Here is a 15,111-nt window from a genome sequence, read left to right on the forward strand (position 1 = left end):
AAATACTAATCAAGAGCAGATTCTGCTAGATTATTAATCTTCAAAATAAGTGCAATAATCTGCCAATGCATTTAAACAAGTGCAACCAGTAACACTTCTTCAAATCAGGATATAAGTTATTAAAACACAAAGTCTTACCACTGAATATTATCCATTAACAAAAAATATTTAATACAAAAAGGAAATCCTTGTGCATGTTTTAGCACTGAGGTTCACTCAGTCTTGACACTTTCTGCCATAAAATGTGCATAAAATAGTCTGCAGTTTCAGAAACAATACAATGGGACTATAAAAAAATTAAAAATGCTATCAAAACCTGAGGTGCAAAAGCAAATGGAAAACTAGCAAACTCTAATTCAGTATTTTTTTTTTTTTATATCAAACAATGAAATCTTCTTTTATAAGATTTCTATTGTAATTAGTTACCTCTTAATGCATTTATGGACAGCCTGACAATGTAATACAATCAGGGGATAAATTGACTGTAAACAACCTTAATGAGACAATTAAAAAAGTTCTAGAAAATAATACAAATAAAAACTTTTATTTTGTTAGATGATTCTCCAATATTAAAACTAGCTTCATTTAAATTGTTTTTTTTACTTAAACAGTGTAGAATTTCTCTTTTTCACTATCCAGAGGTGTTATAAATCTTTTATCCCTTATGATTTTTCTTCTCTCAGACAAAGATTTGTGATATTTTCCTCGTCGTTCATCAGATGAACATCCTGTATCATATTCACAGCAAGGAAACACAAAGCATCAAAAAAGGGGCCATTAAATCCCTTCAGATTAATTATGGTTGGATGCAAAATACTTTCTATTTGTATCATAAACAAACAAACATCTCATATGGTTTCCAAACCTCTTCAGATCAGTGTGGATGTTTTTGTTCATAAATTAGCAGAATACCTTTTTACTCACATTCATGTTTGAGGCTACCTTCAGGTAAAATTCATTTTTTTCATTATTTTCAGCTCTTTTTATTTTATTTAATGTAACTGGTGTGACTATTTTGCTAAAGGTGCTGAAGTGCATGACAGCAGATGGACGGACCCTGGTTTTAACCCGTACGTGCGACTCAGGCTGTGCTCGGTGTGAGAACTAAACAGACTGAGGCTTCTTTGTCAGGATGCTGCACTGCTGAGCTTTTCTCAGACTCATCAGACATTCCTGAAGCCTCCATCTGAGCCTAAACATAAACCTGCACTATAACCACACAAGCAGCTGATAGACCAGAACATGGAGTCAATAACCAGATGATTAGTGAGGATGAAACCTCAACCACAACTTCCTGGTTTAAATCGCTTTTCTAACTTAAATTAAGGGAAACTGAGGTGGAAAAATCTAAAAAAAAATGTTGATTTTAAGGGAGATGATGTAAATGAATGTTCAAATCAAATCAAAGCTGTGTTATTACTATGATACAAAAAGGAAAATGGAAAAAAGGATAATTTAAATATAAATAATGACATGCTTTTAACAGCCCCTTTTAATTAAAATTCTGTGCATTCAGAGTGAAGCGATTTTACACTGAGCAGAAGGACCTCTGGGACGCCAAGGTGAGAAACGTCCCCACCAGAGGAAACTGTTTTATTCATCCAGTGTTTAAATCGTGAAAAAGTAATAATACTCTAATATAGGTGGCAGTTTAAAGATTTAGTTACTGAACACAAAAAAACTATGAAAGAAGAAACAGCAAAGTGACTTTCAGTAAATAAAGTAAAATAAACATCTATAAGAGCCAAATACAGAAGATTACATGCTTTCTACTTAAAAAAAAAGGCAATATAAATCCAAAATAAAAAAGGAAAATGAGGACCTTTCATCAAAGCTATGATTTAGCATGAGGTTCACATTAAATCAGCGAGTTATTTTATCTAAAAGGCCTTGCTAGCCTTTTCCCCTGCAGTTTTTCTGCTTCTGGCTGAAGTTCTGCATTAATTTTTTACTCAATGATTGACTAATTAAAGAAATATGTCTAAAATTAACAGTTAGTTCATTAAACGCATCCTCTGTCTCCACTGTCCGACTTCATTTTCCAAGAAAGTTTCATTATTATTGATCAATATAAAGTTAAACCAATGTGTACTTCATACATTATTTATTATCTAAATGGCCAAAAATATTTAATCTAAAATTAGAGCCTAAAGTAACCTTTCCTCTCACCTTATCCCTGGATGATCCCATGGTGCTGAGAAGACCGTCTCCTCGAACCCGTTTGAATCCTGATCAGGATATTAGGAAAGCCCGGCAGACTGTTGGCCTTCACAGCATTATCACTGAGTCGGTTTGCCTCCTCCTGTCTCCTCTGGATCCGCCGGGCTCCCAGGCTCTGACGGGATCCTCAGTCTTCTACCTCTGCTTCCCAACAGGGTGAGAAATACCTGATCCACGAACCGGCTTCAGCAGAGGAAGACTATGGATTAGTGATAACCATTCAGAACCGCATGTTCTACCACAAACCAAAGTTATTGTTTGCAATAAGCTGGACTTCCTTAGATGGATCATTGTTTTGTCAACTGGAAGAAGAAAATTCACTTAATTTGACTGCATTGTCATTAAATTTATAACTCTGAATATATAATTGGATTATATTGGAAAGAAAAGCATTAATTTACAATAAGCCTTAACTGGATGATTAAAAATAAATACTATTAGCAAAATGCCTGGAAATTAAATCTGAAGTCAAATTCAACCAACCTATGAGGGGTTACATTTAACGGAGCTTTTTGCAACCAGACGTCAACATCTGAAGTAGATTTATGCAATTATTACCCTGAATATAAAGAAAATTTTAAACTTGCAGAAGATCTGATGATTATTGACACAACAGGCGGGAGTTTTCTTCCAATTAAAAGAAAAATTAGAGATTTAGTGTCAACTGGCTGGAAATAAATCAAAAGTTGTAAATTTCTTAGAGGCAGCTGAAAGTTAATAACTGATAACATCAGAAATGAACCCAGAATGAAATATGTGAAACATTTTTTAAATTCTTGTATTTTCAAAACATAGACTTATAAAAGTAACAGAAACTCAGTAGCATGTTAAATTTATCCAAGTGAACCAATTTCCTTCATCCTCTGGGTACGATCCGGCTCTCAGGTTCTCGGTCTGGGTCCTGAGGGCCCCCCTGTCCTGCAGGGGGGACAGAAGTGAAGACCACTCATCCACCTCTTGACTGGGGATTAACTTAGTGGGTTAAACTTAAAAGGATGTTTTTGCTTAATTAAGGATCACTGTCAGTAACAAAAATCTCATTATCTGTCAGTTTAACCTGAATTCTTTCATAATCAATCCATCAAAGCTCCATTTCTGTGGAAAAGAGGACAAGTGGAGGATACTGAGGTGATTTTTAGAATCGTCATGTTTTTACCCTAATATGTATTGATGGTATGGTTTTCATCCTGGCCGATCCTTTTTGACTTAGACAACTTTTGTCATTTTGTATAGAGTGTATGCAAAACGAAATTCCATTTAGTAAAGCTTTCCAGACAGTAAATCAACATTTCCATTCCATAAAGCGCAGCAGTGATGAAACAAACAGTGTGAGAGAAATAACATGGTGCACGGAAGTTCAGATCATTAATATATATGATGCAAATATGCAGTATTTTGGTTTGATATTCAGTTATCAGTGTGATACAGAGTTTATAAGATGATTTAGTTTTTTCCAACATCCCAGCTGTTTAATGGCAGTGGGGAAGAAGCTGTTGCAGAATCTGCTGGACCTGCATCGAATGCTTCAAAGCCTCTTCCCAGAGTGCAGCAGAGAAAAACAGTCCATGGTGGGGGTGTGAGGGGTCATTTATGATGTTATGGGCTCCGGATATGTAATGCTGTTATTAAAATGTCTTTAATGGAGGGAAGAGAGGCCCCAATGATCTTCTCTGCAGTTATCACTCTCCTCACCTTCTTCCAGTTTGAGGCGCTGCAGCCTCCACACCACACAGGGAGACAGCTGGTCAGAACGCTCTCTATGGTGCTTCTGTAGGCAGGCTGGCTCTCCTCATCCTCCACAGGAAGTGCATACCAGTACACTTTTGTGACCAGTGAGGTGGTGTTTACAGTCCAGATGTTGTCTTTGATGTGCACCCCCAGGAATTTGGTGCTGCTGACCACCTCTACTGCTGAGCTGCTGATGAGCAGTGGCTGTACAAGTGGTCAGCAGCACCAGATTCCTGGGGGTGCACATCGTGTTTGTGATGCAGTAATAGTTTTTATTATTCAGGAAGTGATTTCTGCTAAATGAATCATTTTACTTCATCCATTGTGTCTTTTCTTTGATGAAAATAATTTATGGCATGTTTATGGTGAAAAGATGTCTAGAAATGTAAACAATTTACATGAAAACATGACTTAAAATCTTAAAAAGAGAGAATAGAAAAGGTGTTTGAACAAATCTTTATTACCTTTAAAAAAGGAAAAAAAAAACAAAGAGTTGACCAATAAACAGGAGCATGTTTTAACTGGATGAGCTTTCTGACTTCCAATGCTACAGATCCGGCTTTTTCACTTATCCCTCTCCTTATCTTCCTTCTTCTTTTTCTTTCTGTTATGTTGGCGGCCGTCAGGGGAGCGGGAATCCCTAGGAAAAGCAATTATTGTATTACCCAAGAGAACTTTTAAAGAAGATGAAGTGTAGTTGTTTTGAAGCAGAGTTGTCATAGCAGAAATAATTGTCAGAGTACTGAGTTGGGGTTTCTTACCTTTCTTTTCTTTTCTTTTTCTTCCGCTCCCTGTTGTCCCTTCGCTCTCGGCTTCGCTCACGGTCTCGCTCACGTCCTGGTTCTCGGTCTCGCTCACGTCCTGGCTCTCGGCTTCGCTCACGGTCTCGCTCACGTCCTGGTTCTCGGTCTCGCTCACGTCCTGGCTCTCGGCTTCGCTCACGGTCTCGTTCATGGCTCCTTTCGCGGCTGCGATGGCGCTTGCTGTGGGAGTGATGGGACTCTGCGGATTTTGATCGTCTTCTCTCCAGCCAGCGCCTTAAAACATAGAATAACATGCTGTCTTTCCTACAGTGGTTCTCCTACTAATCAAACAAACTAACAAACTGTTTTTTTTTTTTTGTTTACCCTTGAGGGGATTGATCAGATCTGGATAACTGCTTCTCATCCTCGTCCTCTTTCCACTGTCTGGCGAGTTCCTCTGAATGAACACTGATCACCTCTCTGATGACCTGCAGGGTGATCACAAAGATATAACTTTGATATTTCCACTTTGTTTTGAACAAATGATGAAGTTACAGAGGATTTTTGCACAGGCTGATCAATAATAAAATAAAATCTAATCTATAATTGAGAAAGTTTTGATTGGAATCCAGTGACTGGTTTAGGAAGAGGATTTCTTAGGTTTTTATACATTTTGGAAGTTGCCTGAAAGGGAAATTAAATAATCAATTAATTACATGTTTCTATCCAAAGGAAAAGAAAAAAAAAATAAATAAATAAAAAATAAGGGGACTTTAGGATGAAATTCATATGCATACGGTTGAAATAAAAAGATATGGGTCAGTGGGAGGTCAGCTGACCTGTGTTCCCCATCAGCATCAGCCAGCTCACACACACAATGAATAATGCAGTCTTTTGATTGTACTGTTAATTTATTACTGATTAAATTCCAAATAACATGAACAGTGGTCCAGTGGGTAGCAGATGCAGCAAGAAGGTTCCATGTGCGGCCCAGGTTTTTCTCTATCGAGTTTGCCTGTTCTCTCTGAGCATGCATGGATTCTCTCTGGGTATTCCGACTTCCTCCCGCAGTCCAGAAACATGACTGTTAGTTAATTTGCTTCTTTAAATACTGGACAGCTGGAGATAGGCACCAGCACCCATTGTGACCCCAGCAGGGATAGGCGTGATGGAAAATGGATGGAACGATGGATGGAACGATGGATGGATAAATTGCAAAGTCAATGACTAAATGGTGCCATATAAATGAACTGACATGTTTATAGTGTCTTGTTTAATTGGTTTAAACAACTAAAAGACCCTATAGTCCAACCAGCGTTTGACTATCAAAGCTGTCATTACAAACATGTCAGGAACAAAAAGGTTAATTGTTTTAAAAAAAAGGAAGCAGGCTGCATTCAAATAACAAATAGATTAGATTAGAGGAGCTTTATTGATCTCACAGCAGAGAAATTCACTCTTCACATATTGGCATAGAAGTTACAGAAGGTGCAAACAGGGAGGAAAAAGGTGCATTAAGAATAAGCAATATATATACAGTATATAGGAAAGAAAAATAAATCAGCCCAGCAGTGTGACTGAAGGGTTTACCTCAGTGTAGGACTTCTTAGTGATGTGAACGTTCTTGGCTCTATAAGACTGACGTCGCCTCTTATAGTCCCTCATCTCCGCCATCAGCTCCAAGTGACTCTTTGGTTCATTCTGTCCTTCATCTGCACAAAAACACACAACCATCAATAAGATCCCTTTAAAAACAAACAAAAAAGGCACAATGAGGTGAATCTTTAAGTATGTATAAACTCAAAAGAGACTACTTTGAAGTGACATAAATGCAGGGACATTTAGTTCAGACTTTTTAAAGCAGAACCGATTTCAGGCTTAAAAAAAAAAAAATCTTTGTTAAAATGTTGGTTTATATTCCTTAGATAAAAACAAAGCCATGAAAATTGTGACCTTCACCTTTTTGAAGTTTTGAAACCAAATCTACGTAGAGATCGTCGTTGGATGCCGCAGCCTCATTCTGCTGTCCGAGTACGCCGACCACGTGATCGTAAAGAGCCAAGCGGTCCGGGACAGTGAGGTCACAGACCGCTCGCTTGTGGTTCTGAGGCACGTCGACAGGCTGGCCAGAGTACTGACCTGATGAAGGACCAGAGAGCTTTTACACACAGGAATACAACCTGTACATCTGCCTGATATCTCACTGGTTACTGCTGGTCACAGATTAATGAGGGATTCCCCAACAAAAACAAACAGGATCAAAGTATAGATAAAAAAAAAAAAAAAAGGACAAAATGTACTGCAAATCCTTTGCAGAGCCGAGCTCCTGTGGCTCCAAACATACAAAAAAAAAGTATTTTGGTTGTTGAATTTAAACTTTAATGTTTCAGCATTTCTGATGAGTCACTTTTTGCATAAACCTGCTTCAGCTGAGTCAGCATTAACACAACAGATAAACAATTAGGAGCTAACGTGGAATAAATGACTGAGAGGTCTGATATTCTAAATTTCCTGGAACCACTGCTATCATCCAGAGTTTGAAAACTTAAAGAAACTTAAGGATCGAATGTCAAAATTTAAACTTTTTTTCAAATTTTTTCAAACTCACGTTTTCAAAGTCCCAAAACCTTTTTAAAAATAAGTCACCATGCAGTAATTTAATACCTGAGTAGGTTAAAGAAGTGGTTCCATAAATGGAGGTGCGCCCCCTAGTGGGGGATGCTGCATAACTGCAGGGGGCATGAATCGAAAAAATTACCAATTTTTAGAGGCAATTTAAAAAGAAACAATTAATGGGAATATTAAACTCTGCAACACAGAGAAACAGAGATTTAAACACAAAGTAATTAAACTATAAAAGTGGTATTTTCACAATTTTAAAGAGATTGTAGTTCACTTTGTTGCAATAGGATTTCCTGTAGTTGACTTTTCATTGTTCAGCAGTTGAAAAGTTGTCTGAAGGGTCCGAAAACTTTCTTTTAAACCAAAAGTTTAGGAACCAGTGGAATAACTAGAGGACTGATAGATGACGGACAGAAAAAAAAATCATAAATATTGTTTCTATATAATGTTTTCTTTTTTGGTTTTTATTTAACTGTGGAAAATAATTAAATTTCTATACTTCCCCTGATTGCACAAAAAAACAGAAGAGACTTGGAGTTTTTTTCCCCCACAAATGATAAAATATGGTAGAGCTCCAAAAGTCCTAAAGCTGTGATAATACTGTAAACATCCTCAATTAATAACTGTTTGTCCCCAGAAGAATAGAGCAAATTACGTAAGAAACGTCATGAACACAGGAAAAATAAAATCCATACTCTAAATATTGGCTGCAGATTTAAGTAACTGGACCTTCCCCAAGACGTAAAGGGAAAAGTCTGTGTTAATAGTCTCAGAACGGAAGTATAAAAAGGATATGATGACAAAAGGATACTGCACGTAATCAGGCAAGCCTGAACCAGAGCAGCAGATTTTTCTAGAGCCCACCTCTTCTCTAATACTCACCACTGTTGCTGCAAATAAACACACAATACACACATCAGAAGGTAAATTTAATCAAATAAAAGTGACAATCCAGTTTGTAAAAAAAGTAAACATCTTTATCTGACCAAAGCGTTTGTTAGAGAAGCATTTGGTAAAGATGTCTGTAAATTAACAGTAATCTGCGTCACGAAACAGAAACCTGACTGACACCCGGATGTTTCCACAGCTATCCAGGAGTCTTGGTCAATTCTGTCAGCTCGACCTGCGGCGAAGCTCTACAACAGGAGTCTGTAACCTTTTAAACCTGTTAATTTTTTGCCATAGGAAATCTATTGCTTTCTGAAATAACAAACAGTTTATTTGTATTTTTTTCTTTTAAAATAAGGGAAAACATTAAATGATTCATAAAGCTGGATTTCTCTAATAGGGTATTATTTGCTGTAAAAAAAATAAAAATACATTTTAAAAAAGCATGATAATAAAACACGTAACTTCCAAGCTATTAATGCATTTTTGATAAAAAGATATAAATGGGATTTGGACATATAGATGTGTACTTTTTGTAAAAATAATGAAGAAAAGCTTATTCATCTTTTTTGGGATTGTATGGAGCCCCTAAACGGACAAAGAGGGGAAAAAAAGAACTTTTGCGAGATCCCGCAATACTTTTGCGAGATCTCGCAAAAGTATTGCAGGATCTCGCAAAAGTTTATTTTTTGCAAGATCCCGCAATACTTTTGCAAGATCCCGCAATACTTTTGCAAGATCCCGCAATACTTTTGCAGGATCGAGATCTCGCAAAAGTATTGCAAGATCCTGCAAAAGTATTGCGGGATCTCGCAAAAGTCTTTTTTTTTGCAAGATCCCGCAATAGTTTTGCAGGATCTCGCAATACTTTTGCGAGATCTCTCAAAAGTATTGCGGGATCTCGCAAAAGTTTATTTTTTGCTAGATCTCGCAAAAGTTTATTTTTTGCTAGATCTCGCAAAAGTTTATTTTTTGCTAGATCTCGCAAAAGTTAATTTTTTCCCTCCATTTCCCTTTAGGGGCTCCGTAGGATTGTAATTATACAAAAATATTTTGGAGAGATATGTCACTTTTTTTAATCAAAGAAATCTCAATATTACTTTAACAGATAAGGATGTTTTGTTTGGGATGGAGAAATGTGAACATGTCAAAACAGAATTCTTATATGTTGTTATTTTTTTATTATTTATGGTAAATATCATATACACACCTCCAAATATTAAAAACAAAAACCTAATATCCAGATTTTATTATCCTCTATTAATATCTATATAGAATCCTTAGATTTGATTTTGACATTGTAAAATTGCTCTGTTTTATAAAGCCCTTTGATGTTGTATCTGTTTGTAATTAATAATGTTCTATAGTGTTCTTGTATGTTCTTTATTGCAATAAAAAAAAAAAAAACTTCCAAGCTAACAAAAAGAAAAACAGAAAACTCTAAAAACTAATTTCTGGTTCTTTTAGTTTTATTCTGCTGGGAAAATTCTATTAAAAATTTTTTTATAAGAACCCATAAAACCTCTAATGCTGGTATTTGTTATTATAGTATATAAGTTAGTTCCTTATATCATTTTTAGCCACTATTAAATGTACTTTTTTAAGTCTGGAGATTTGACCAAAGCGCTTTCCACTATATTAATTCATTCACCCATTCATGCACTGATGGTGATTTGACCACCAGCGGTAGGCGATGCGGGTGAAGTGTCTTGCCCAAGGACAAAACATCATTGAAAACTGGAGCTTGAACTGACAACCCTTCAATTTCTGGGAAAACTCCTACATCCAATGCCCCTGTTGCTTCAAGAGCCATTTTAGAGGGTCCAAAAAGCCACATGCCGTCCTGGAGCTGCAGGTATCAGAACCCTGTTCTAAAAACTCTGTTGTGACCTGAAAGAACTGACAATGACTCCTGGATAGGTGTCCAAACTGAGCCAAAGCCCTGTTACCTCTGACTTAAATCTGTTTAAAGATTTGGTGAAGATGGTTGCAAGTTTAAAAGACAGAAGAAAATGAAATTAAGACATAAGTGACATCTAGTGGGCAGTTTGTTTATTGGCTGTAATATCAGATCCAGCACAAAAAGCAAGCTTGATTTAGTAATTAAAGGTGAGACGATACCTTGCCAGAAGACTCCCTCCATCTTCATAAGTGGGGCTGCAGATCTAGCCTGTAGTATAACCTGGTGTTGGGTGGATTTGTCTGCAAGAAGGAAAAAAAAAAACATACAAACTTAACAGCAGTGCATTAATGCCTTAACATATAATTATTGTACCTTTATATCATTTAGGTTGTCTTTTCATGTTTCATATATATACTTTGTTATATATATATAAACATTTAAATGACATAAAACTACAATTCAGATGTAAAAAACAATGTAAAGGGGCTGCATATTAACAGAACTTTAGAAAAATATAGAATTAGCTGACAGAAAAAAATTACACTTTTTAACAAAGTATATATTCAAAATGACCTTACCCATCAAAAAACTTTTAACGTTGCTGTTTTCATAGCACACAGATGGGTCGTACATCTCTTTCTGCAGAACAGCGATAGGAGATGTCAGTTTAACAGCATCAATAATTGAGGAAGCGTGGTTTACATATGGATCACATTTTATAGGCGTTAAAACTATAAGCCTGGGTTCTGGGCTCGAATAAAAAAAACGGTCCCCTTAAATCGAAACAAATTGTATCACAAATGTTAATATTTGTATAACTTTCAGCTGTGTAGAGAGCTGACAGGTGATCAGTGGGGTTAAAAGTACACACATTTGTTACTTAAGTAGAAGTATAGATACAGCAGTTTAAAAACACTCTGGTAAAAGTTCAAGCATCAACTTGACCTCTTTACTCAAGTAAAAGTGAAGAAGTATGAGCTCCAAAAACTACTTAAAGTTTAAAAGTATAAAGTAACCTTTAAAAAAAACAGCCAGATGCCACAATATAAATTGAAAGCCTAATATTTCGACAAAATTTCTTTGAGATAGGGCCATGGATGAGGGAGGTCTTGTTGGTCTCCGTCTCCCGATACATTCTCGCCTGTGTCCGACCTTTCAGACATTTCAGCATCTTTTTCTGAATCCGACATTGTAGCATGGCATAGATAATTTACCTTTGCAGTTTATAGAACTCCTGCTTGCTTCTGATGATTTCCTTTAGCTAACCAATTAGTGTTTGCGTTCTATGACTCATCCAATTACACTAGTTTTCACTAGATGTGGATGGCGCCAATGATCTGCATTGGATGGCGCACATGACGTGAATATTTATAAACATTAAACCGAAGCCAAGAGTAACGAGTAACGTTTGTTTTGAAAATATAAGGAATAGAAAGTACAAATACCGAAAAAATTTACTTAAGTACAGTAACGAAGAATTTGTACTTTGAGTTAACTAAAAGAGTATAAGCAAACAAATCCACACACATATATATTTTTAGTCACTTCACATGACTAAATCTGTTTTTGTTGAAATTCAGCTGCTACCTGTTCCTCAGCAGGATAACCCATTTTGCTGAGCCTGCAGGAGGCTTTGTGTTTTTCCATGGTTCTGACGGGGACTCTGTGGTTTGGGTCATAGGGACACTGCTCCATCGGCTCCTGATAAAACATAAAAATCAAAAACAAGGAAAATTGAAACAGTATAACAAAGATACCAATCAATCGCTGGCTGTACTTTATGTAAACTTGACTACATATAGCATGTTAAAAAAAATAATAAAAAACTGGCACTGGAGAGTTGCTGTATCAAGACAAAATACAAATAAATCTCGCAAAATATAACAAGGAGCTGAAATGGCTGGTGTAACATACTGTATACTGCAGAATTCAACTGTAAACAATAGCAAACACATCACTCATATAATGTAAATGGAAGTGATGTTATGAGATGAGCCGAGGCTTCGAGGCGTGTGTCCAGTAACGGAGGCGGGGCGTTTCCCTGAAGCGCGTGTCGAGGCATGATTCATTTAGAGGGTCCAAAATTGATGACGTCCGAAGCCTCGCTACAGTGATACCACATGAGCGCTTCAGGAAGTGGTCCAGAAAGCGCAAGTATTTAAACAGCCTCAGGATTCAGTGCAGATGTGGGAGTTTGTAGGAAAGTTGCTGTCAGTTGGATAGAGTTTGGATAGATTCTAAGAAAAAATTGGTTGTTTTTTCCAACAAATCTAGTTGCTTAAAACTATTTTGGTTAGATTACAGAATGTAATGATTAAATACTGAGCAAGCTGTTGGACACAGTTGTAACTTTAGTGTTAAGAAGTATTTCTCTCATCATCGTCATCTGTAAGACACTGACTTCCACTCCTGACGTTGATGGTTCAAGATTCACTTTTGAAAATTGCGATTATACTTAATTATTTTGGCTAATGTGACTAATTTTTATTAGAAAGTAGAAATATAGATTGGGTAAAAACGCTGCCAAATTATATTGGTCGGTTTAGCCAAAAGATTGGTTGAACACATAACTTCCAACCCGATTAAAACCAAAAACCGTGGAAAAACTATTATGTTTGAATAAAAATGACTAACACCTTTAATTTTGCTCATCATTGCCCAATTTGCACAAACACATTCACTGTCTGCTTGAGCTTATTTCAATAAAATGGCAGAAAAACAGTGTGCCTTAAATGATTGTTCTAAGACATTTTAAACTTTAAAAATTTAGAAAAGATTTTATTATACACGCAAATCTTTAACAATTTCAAAGGAACTTAAAAGAGGGGGAAAAAAGAAAAACAATTGCAAAATAATCAGATTTTGTTACTAACTGTAGTTCTGCACTCCACCAGTAGGTGGTGATATGTTCACATGGATGGAGCCTCATTAACTCTGGGAATCATTGGAGCAATTTCGCCAAACNTAACTGTAGTTCTGCACTCCACCAGTAGGTGGTGATATGTTCACATGGATGGAGCCTCATTAACTCTGGGAATCATTGGAGCAATTTCGCCAAACGGTTCAATAATGTCTCATGAGGCCTCATCTCACTATCTCTTTCCAACTATTATTTTCTTTTTGAAAGGTTCCAGGTTTAGAACTCAAATTATTGATTAGCAAACAGAAGCTAAACAGATATCTAACAAGATTTACCTTATTGAATTCATCGTCGTACTCCTGTGACCATCCGAGCGTCTCAAATATTTCATTTAACTGTTTTTTGCACTTTTCGGTAAACTCTGTCAGCTCCTTCAGACGGTCCAGGCGATCCTGGACAGTTTCTGGAGGAATAGAGGCGGACATTGGTGTATTCTAGTACCAAAGTAAACTAAAATCTGCTTAAAAAACGCGACTACTACACCAGAGAAAGCGCTTCCGCGCGATATGATGACGCATACGGAAGTGACATAAGTACTAGCAATGCATGCTGGTAGTTGAATTTTTTTATTTCATTTTTTATTTATATAACAAACACTATACAAAGACTCGTCGAGAACCAGCTATACCGTATTTAAAAATAAACACATAAATAAATAAATGCTCAATAAATAAATAAGCATACAATTAATAGCTCCCAAATATACAATAAACAAATAAATATAGGTAAAAATTTTATTACACAGTGAGACATAAATGTATATATCTCTTTTAATTAGCTTCTTTATGTAATTACCTTTGTATTAATTACCCTATTTATTTATTTTCCGTTATAATCTTATATAATCTTGTATATATATATATATATATATATATATATATATATATATATATATATATATATATATATATATATATACACAATGTCTTAAGGCATGTGTGTCTTTCCTGTCTTGCTGTCTTATCTCCACTTTCTATATTTAGTAGATTCGCTACTTTCACTTACTACAAAGTTGTCCTTCTTTCACCCAAAGAACATCTCCAGGATTAAAGGACGTCTCAGCAGGACCTTGAAAAACCAATTTATGCATTGTTCCACTTTAGTAGAATTGATCCCTGCAGCTATGGCACAGGTCTGCCTGGATCAAATGGCTGCAGCTGATCCAGAACCCTGCTACCTGCGTCCTCACTAGAACTAAGAAAGTTGAGAACATCAGCCCAGTTCTAAAGTCCTTCCATTCGCTCCCTGTGTCTCAGAAAATAGACTAAAATACTCCTGTTAGTCTATAATTCACTAAGTGGCTTAGTAACAGAGTACATTACAAAAAATGCTTTCATCAGATCAACCACCCAGACCTTCCAGGTCTACTGGCTCTAATCTACTTTACAGAACCAGAACCAAAAGCAGCTTAAAGTTCTTACAATCTGGAATAAACTTCAAGAAAACTATATAAGCACTGAAACCCCAAATTAATAAAAATCGAGATTTAAAACAAATTTGTTCAGTTTGGCCTCTGATTGTGATATGTAAACATAAGTTAAGTTTTTTAGTCTCACTTTCCCTTTATTTTCTTATCAAACATTTAATGCTTATTAATTATGTATTCCCCTTCATCCCAATGTAATCTGACTCTATCTGTCTTTTTCATGCACAGCACTTTGAATTGCTAGTTGCTACTAAATGTGCTTTGTGAATAAACTTGGCTTGCATTGCATTTGCTAAATAATAAATATTTTTTTTTACCCCTGAAATGTGAGATATGCATAGTTTTGGGCAAGAAAACAAACAAACATACAAAAAAAAAACTGTCAATGTGGTCCTTGTGGTGTACTTGTCAAATATTTTGTTTTTGGAGGGTTTTGGTTGTGGTGTGACATTCTCTATAAAAAGATCTCTAAACAAATGGAAACACCACATAGAGCTTTAGAAAAAAACGGATGTGTCTAAATCCATTAGCAACTTTGAACATGTGCTAATTTATGCATCTCTACAGATCTGTAAATAATTTATTTGTTTTATTTCACAAGAACTCTCAATTTCTAAAACACCGTAAATAAGCCTTTATGTTGCACAACATTTTTTTTTCT

General features: G+C 36.0%; 2 protein-coding genes across 2 annotated transcripts in view; both read right to left on the reverse strand.

Moving 5' to 3' along the window:
* Positions 1-2,354, reverse strand: part of LOC107081913 (collagen alpha-1(I) chain-like) — a 36,621-nt gene extending 34,267 nt beyond the window's left edge. Inside the window, exon 1 of the mRNA XM_015370312.1 lies at positions 2,170-2,354. Coding sequence (XP_015225798.1) covers positions 2,170-2,190 — 21 coding nt within the window. The 5' untranslated portion in view covers positions 2,191-2,354. The remainder of the gene's footprint in view (positions 1-2,169) is intronic.
* Positions 2,355-4,396: 2,042 nt separating this feature from the next.
* Positions 4,397-13,527, reverse strand: snrnp48 (small nuclear ribonucleoprotein, U11/U12 48KDa subunit). Its single transcript, XM_015391901.1, has 9 exons — positions 13,300-13,527; positions 11,692-11,805; positions 10,683-10,743; positions 10,323-10,403; positions 6,651-6,830; positions 6,282-6,403; positions 5,076-5,179; positions 4,710-4,985; positions 4,397-4,588 (listed from the first exon to the last, which is right to left on the reverse strand). The coding sequence occupies exons 1-9, from the start codon at positions 13,447-13,449 to the stop codon at positions 4,513-4,515; spliced, it is 1,164 nt and encodes a 387-aa protein (XP_015247387.1). The 5' UTR covers positions 13,450-13,527; the 3' UTR covers positions 4,397-4,512.
* Positions 13,528-15,111: the final 1,584 nt, after the last annotated feature.

Source organism: Cyprinodon variegatus, unplaced genomic scaffold (assembly GCF_000732505.1).
Source record: "Cyprinodon variegatus isolate N-32 unplaced genomic scaffold, C_variegatus-1.0 Scaffold0, whole genome shotgun sequence".
NCBI lineage: Eukaryota > Metazoa > Chordata > Actinopteri > Cyprinodontiformes > Cyprinodontidae > Cyprinodon > Cyprinodon variegatus.